The following is a 6,762-nucleotide window of genomic DNA, read 5'->3' on the forward strand; positions in this document are numbered from 1 at the left end:
CGTCCATTCTACTTAATTGTGACTCAGTATTCACATTGACAATAATGTCCTGTTCCTGATTGAATACTGATGAAAAGTATTCATTCAGTGTCTCCCCAATATCTTCAGCCTCCACACGTGACTTCCCACTACTATCCTTGACTGGACCTATTCCTACCCTAGTCATTCTTTTATTCCTGACATACCTATAGGAAAGCCTAGGGTTTTCCCTAATCCTACCAACTAAGGACCTTTCATGTCCCCTCCTTGCTGCTCTTAGCTCTCTCTTCAGGTCCTTCCCCCATCTCCACGGTCAAGCCCTGTCAGGATGTCCGTACTTCTCTATGGCAAAATTGTCTCTCACTCTGCAGGCCCAGTCTCCTCCTAAGACAAGCCGACCATGCCAGGATTCAGTCTGGTGACCCTTCACAGGAGCGTTACATGACAACGGTGCAGGAGGAGGCCATCGAGTCCACTGGCTATACTATCCAGTTCCGTTCTATCCCCCTTATGCCCTTTCCCGCATATCCCCTACTGCCCCATTTCTATCCCCACTCATTGTCCAGTCCCCTCTTGAATGTCTCCATTGGACCTGCCCTCCACCACGTTCCCAGGCATTGCAATTCACGCCCGAACTGCTCGCTGGGATGAGAAAGCATTTCCTCACGTCACCCTTCCACCACCCTTCCAATCTGTGCCCTCTGATTCTCGATTGCTTTAATGAGCAGGAACAGTTTGGCAACTCTGGTGAGCAGCCACAGGGCCCTGGGATTAAGGAGAGGGCTTGCTGATTACCATTACGCTGCTTCTGTTTCAGTAACATCGCCGAGTTGATGTTTGTGATGGAGGAACTGCGAGGGCTGCTGCACAAGTACAAGAAGATAATTCAACGTTACTTTGTCCTGTATCTGGCCCACTTCGATGCAGTTGTTCTCAATGAAACAATTCAGGTAAATGCGTCGAAAGGAAGGGTTCACAGAGGATAAGCACAGGTCATCATAGAATAGAATCCCGAGAGTGTGGAAACAGGCCCTTCGGCCCAACACATCCACACCGACCCTCTGAAGAGTAATCCACACGGACCCATTCCCATACCCTATTATTCTACATTTACCCCGGGCCTAACTGCCGCAACCTGCACATCCCTGGACGTAATGGGACAATTTAGCATGAGCTGAAAATGTGTTGCTGGAAAAGCGCAGCATGAGCCCTTCTTCAGGATGAAACGTCGATTCTCCTGCTCCTTGGATGCTGCCTGACCTGCTGCGCTTTTCCAGCAACACATTTTCAGCTCTGATCTCAAGCGTCTGCGGTCCTCACTTTCTCCTAGACAATTTAGCATGGCCAATCCACCCTAACCTGCACATCCCTGGACACTATGGGACAATTTAGCATGGCCAATCCACCCTAACCTGCACATCCCTGGGCATTATGGGACAATTTAGCATGGCCAATCCACCCTAACCTGCACATCCCTGGGCACTATGGGACAATTTAGCACGGCCAATCCACCCTAACCTGCACATCCCTGGGCACTATGGGACAATTTAGCACGGCCAATCCACCCTAACCTGTACCATCCCTGGGCACTATGGGACAATTTAGCATGGCCAATCCACCCTAACCTGCACATCCCTGGGCACTATGGGACAATTTAGCATGGCCAATCCACCCTAACCTGCACATCCCTGGGCACTATGGGACAATTTAGCATGGCCAATCCACCCTAACCTGCACATCCCTGGGCACTATGGGACAATTTAGCATGGCCAATCCACCCTAACCTGCACATCCCTGGGCACTATGGGACAATTTAGCATGGCCAATCCACCCTAACCTGCACATCCCTGGGCACTATGGGACAATTTAGCATGGCCAATCCACCCTAACCTGCACATCCCTGGGCACTATGGGACAATTTAGCATGGCCAATCCACCCTAACCTGCACATCCCTGGGCACTATGGGACAATTTAGCATGGCCAATCCACCCTAACCTGCACATCCCTGGGCACTATGACACAATTTAGCATGGCCAATCCACCCTAACCTGCACATCCCTGGACACTATGGGCCATTTTGGCATGGCCAACCCACCCTAACCTGCACATCCCTGGACACTATGACACATTTGAGCATGGCCAATCCACCCTAACCTACACATCCCTGGGCACTATGGGACAATTTAGCACGGCCAATCCACCCTAACCTGCACATCCCTGGGCACTATGGGACAATTTAGCATGGCCAATCCACCCTAACCTGCACATCCCTGGGCACTATGGGACAATTTAGCATAGCCAATCCACCCTAACCTGCACAGCGATGGGCACGATGGGACAATTTAGCATGGCCAATCCACCCTAACCTGCACATCCCTGGACACTACAGGACAATTTAGCATGGCCAATCCACCCTAACCTGCACATCCCTGGACACTACAGGACAATTTAGCATGACCAATCCACCCTAACCTGCACATCCCTGGGCACTATGGGACAATTTAGCATGGCCAATCCCCCCTAACCTGCACATCCCTGGGCACTATGGGACAATTTAGCATGGCCAATCCACCCTAACCTGCATATCCCTGGACACTATGGGGCAATGTAGCATGGCCAATCCTCCCTAACCTGCACATCCCTGGGCACTATTGGACAATTTAGCATGGCCAATCCACCCTAACCTGCACATCCCTGGGCACTATGGGACAATTTAGCATGGCCAATCCACCCTCACCTGAACATCCCTTGGCACTATGGGACAATTTAACATGGCCAATTCACCCTAACCTGCACATCTATGGACTTTGGGAGGAAACCGGAGCACCCGGAGGAAACCGACGCAGCCACGGGGAGAATGTACAAACTCCACACAGGCAGTCACCTGTGGTTGGGATTGAACCCATGTCCTTGACACTGTGAGGCCGCAGTGCTAACCACTGAGCCACCTTGCTGCCCTGAATGAATAGTGACTACCTTCAGGATCAGTGGGACTAGGATCAGGTGGGGAACAGGGTTGGACAGTGTGATTACATCTGCAGGAGAGAGGACTCTGAACCCAAGTCCACGGTGGCTTGGTGGGTAGCACTGCTGCCTCACGGCGCCAGCGACCCAGGTTCGATTCCAGCCTCGGGCGACTGTGTGGAGTTTGCACATTCTCCCCGTGTCTGTGTGGGTTTCCTCCAGTTTCCTCCTACAATCCAAAGTGCACGGGAAATTGCTCCATAGTGTCCAGGGATGTGCAGGTTTGTGCATTTGCCATGGGAAATGCTGGGATAGGGTCAGGTTGGATGGGTCGCCCTTTGGTGAGGAGCGGGGGGGTGGGGGGGGGTGGTCGGTATTGACTCGATGGGCTGAATGGTCTGCTTCCACACTGCAGTGATTCCAATTTCAAAGGAGCTCACCACAAATGCTTCAGGATTAAAGCAAATTAGGGTTCACTGCAGCATTCAAAATCCAGGGGGCATGGCTCATAACACCCATTCTCACACACAGGCATCTGAGAAAGAAATGATTTCAGGCAAAATATATCAGAATTATTTCATGTGAATTAGCAAATCCAGTATGACCTTTCAGTTAACCACCCCTTTCACAGAAGCTCAGCTGCAGGAGACTTGCAGGTGAAGGGACAAACGCTAGACAGAAATGAGGACTGTGGACGCTGGAAGTCTGAAACATAAACCGAAAGTGCTGGAGACACTCAGCAGATCTGGCAGCATTCCCGGAGAGAGAGAGAAAGCAGAAGTAACGTTTCAGGTCCCGCCACCTTTCTTCAGAGCTCAGTGTTCTGGAGAAGAGTCGCTCGATCCGAAAGGCTAGCTCTGTCTCTCTCTTCAATGGACGCTGCCAGACCTGCTGAGCTTCTCCAGCACTTTTGGTTTTCGTCACAGTAGCTGTAACCTGAGGATTGGTTGACTTTGCACGTGAAGAGCCGAGACTCGAGAGGGAAATTGATAGCAGGGGCAGGCAGTGGGTCATCCTGGAGCTGACTGCTCTTCTGGTGTTGCAAGCAGTTGTGGTGAAAGAAGTGAAACAGTGTGTGATTCAAACAAACTAACAGCTTCAGTCATGTGAGTGGGGTTTCAGACTTAGCCACACAGGAGGCTTGATGCTCTTCCTCAAACCCCATTGTGTTTTGTCGGAGGTGTCATTAGGACAGGGTGTGAATGGGGACCCTGGACCGCTGGATATAAACGTCTGTTGGCTTACCCAACGCAAGGAGTATGCCACTCCAGGAGATGGTGAAGCGGTCACTTTTATCTTGGAACTTTTCCGAAGCAGTTGGTTGGCAGCTAGTTTGAGTCCAATCGGAAAGGCGAGAATTTAAACAAGATAGCACAACTTGAAAAGCAATTTAAGAGCTCTCTGCTCTGGGCATAACAAAAAGAATGAAAAGAAATGTGCCATTTATACGATGTTCTCCACTGCATAGCTTCTTCCCACAAGTGGCGCCGAGGAGCTGACTGGAAATATTTTTGCCTGCATCTTTTCAGAACCTCTCTGTTTGTCCTGAGGAAGAGTCTGTGATTATGTCATCCTTTGTGAATAGTATGACGTCGCTGAATATCAAACAAGGTAAGCTTTCAGAGTTGGGGATAAAGCAGTCAGCTCTGTCTTCACTTGACTGGTAGCCAGGACACGGGGTGGGGAGGGAACGCGATTGCCTTCTGAGGAAACTTCGAGACAGGTCGGACCTGTGCCCAGAGATGCTTGGAAGAATGAGAGGTGATCTTATTGAAACGGAGAAGATCCTGAGGGGAGGTGGCAGGGTCGATGCTGAGAGGATGTCTCCCCATGTGGGAGAGACTAGAACGCAGAGGAAGGGAGGGTCCGAAAATAAGGGTCTGCCATTTAAGCCCAAGATGAAGAGAACTTTCTCCTCAGATCTTTGTAATTCTGTCACCCTACCACCCCCACCCCCAGCGTCTAACCCCTCCATGGGGCATGACTGATTCATCTCCTCATGGAACTCATTGAGTATGTGTTCCCATGGTAACAGGCAATGATCTGTCCACCTGGAACTCATCACCTGAGCCCTTTCTAAATCAGACCCACTGGGAGAACATGGGATCCATCAATGCCCTTAGGCAGAGATGGGCATCATGTGGCAGGGGGGAGATGGGGAGGTGGGACGGGACAATACTTTATTCCTCCCTCCAACCCCATTTTGATTGAGCCCCTCTCTCCCTCCTTCCCCCTCATCTTTGATAGCTTGTATTGTCCATAATATCTAATTGGCCACACGGGTGATTCACTGGTTAATAGTTAAGAACCAATAAAAAAGGTCAGAGGGATTTGGTGGTGGGAAAGTCGTGTGTAACAGCATCTCTGGATATGAGATTAAAACTAAAGTAAACCCAAGGATGTCTGTCTTGGGCTGGAACTAGCCATGAGCAGTATTTTGGTGTTCAACAATAAATTATATCCCCTTCCTGAGTTATTACTGCCAACATTATTGCCCATTGCTCTGGAGTCCCATGTCGGCCCAGACCAAGCAAGGTCAGCAGATTTCCTTCCCGAACAGACATTAGTGCCCCAGATGGGTTTCTCTGGCATAGTCAATGTTAGGCTACCTTTTCATTGAATTCAAATGTCACGGTGGGATTCCAAACATTGTCCCTAGGACATGAGTGCAGCAGCTCTGGATTACCAGTCCAGTGGGACGACCACCTCACTATCACCTCCTGGAGGAAATGGTAATAGACACTTGATTCACAAGGAAAGTCAAGGGGGTTCTGGGAATAGCAGGAGTGCAGAGCGCCAGGAAATCAGCCATGAGCTGACTGGAGGCTGGAGGGGCCGAATGGCCTGCTTCTCATTCGGATTGGCGCTTTGGATCCTCTCAGGGGCTTTTCTTTTCAGAAACGGTTGCGGGGTGGGGCTGTGGCTTTGTGCTCCAATCCTGCTCCTGGGTCAGACAGAATCGTTGAATGGTTCCAGAACAGGAGGGAGGCGAAGACACTCACTCCCCCGTTTGCGAACCCCACTGTGACAGGGGTTTGAACAGCTGAAGCCGACCCAGCTCTCGTCTCACCATCGGAAAGTGGAAGATAGTCCAAATGTTCCACGCCGACTGGCACGCACACACGTGATGGGCCAAATGGCCTCTTTCAGCGCGGCAGGTTTATTTGATTCCGATATTAACCTAACCCTTCAGCTGTTGCAGTTTTATGTTCTCTTCATGATCATAGTCAGGAGGAGGGGATTTGAGGGGGAGAGACTTGAAGCTGGACAAGAGGCACTGTTGCTCTAACAAAAATTCGCTTTCTTTATCCCTGTTTAATGATTTGCAGTTGAAAATGGAGAGGAATTTAATTTCAAAGGATTCCGACTGGATTGGTTTCGGCTCCAGGTAAGGATCTGACGGGAATAGCCCTCCGATGGTATCACAGAGGGCACATGGCTCAAGGGCAATAATAGGGGTAGAATGGTTTACAAAGTAATGTGCTTGGTGACAGTTAGTGTCAGGAGACAGTTGTTGACTGAAGGCTGCAGTTGGATTGAGGTAGTGGCTGTTCCAGGAGCTTAAGAGCCTCCTGAGAAAGAACACAGCCTATTTCTTTCACAGTCACAGGACGGAGCAAACTCATTGCAGTCCTTTTCAAATGTAATCACTGTTGTCAAGTACTAAACAGAGCAGGCAAAGAGCACACAGCTTGGGCCGAAAACCAGGAACATCGGCACGGCCAGACAACTGGGTTCAGACATGTTCACTCAGGTCAATGTCAGTTCAGGACTCAGGGGGACAGTGGCCACTCCCTCAGTACTGACCCTCTGACAGT

The 6,762-nt window shown here is 50.3% G+C and overlaps 1 protein-coding gene across 1 annotated transcript in view; it reads left to right on the top strand.

The window, feature by feature from the left end:
- The window catches only part of LOC122546614 (nck-associated protein 1-like), a gene marked incomplete at its 5' end in the record, with an annotated part of 12,400 nt that extends 6,041 nt beyond the window's left edge, over positions 1–6,359 (top strand). Inside the window, 3 exons of the mRNA XM_043685291.1 lie at positions 797–929; positions 4,474–4,555; positions 6,274–6,359. Of these exons, the coding sequence (XP_043541226.1) occupies positions 797–929; positions 4,474–4,555; positions 6,274–6,344 (286 nt within the window). The remainder of the gene's footprint in view (positions 1–796; positions 930–4,473; positions 4,556–6,273) is intronic.
- Positions 6,360–6,762: the final 403 nt, after the last annotated feature.

This window comes from Chiloscyllium plagiosum, unplaced genomic scaffold (genome assembly GCF_004010195.1).
Source record: "Chiloscyllium plagiosum isolate BGI_BamShark_2017 unplaced genomic scaffold, ASM401019v2 scaf_33076, whole genome shotgun sequence".
In the NCBI taxonomy this organism is placed as follows: Eukaryota; Metazoa; Chordata; class Chondrichthyes; order Orectolobiformes; family Hemiscylliidae; genus Chiloscyllium; species Chiloscyllium plagiosum.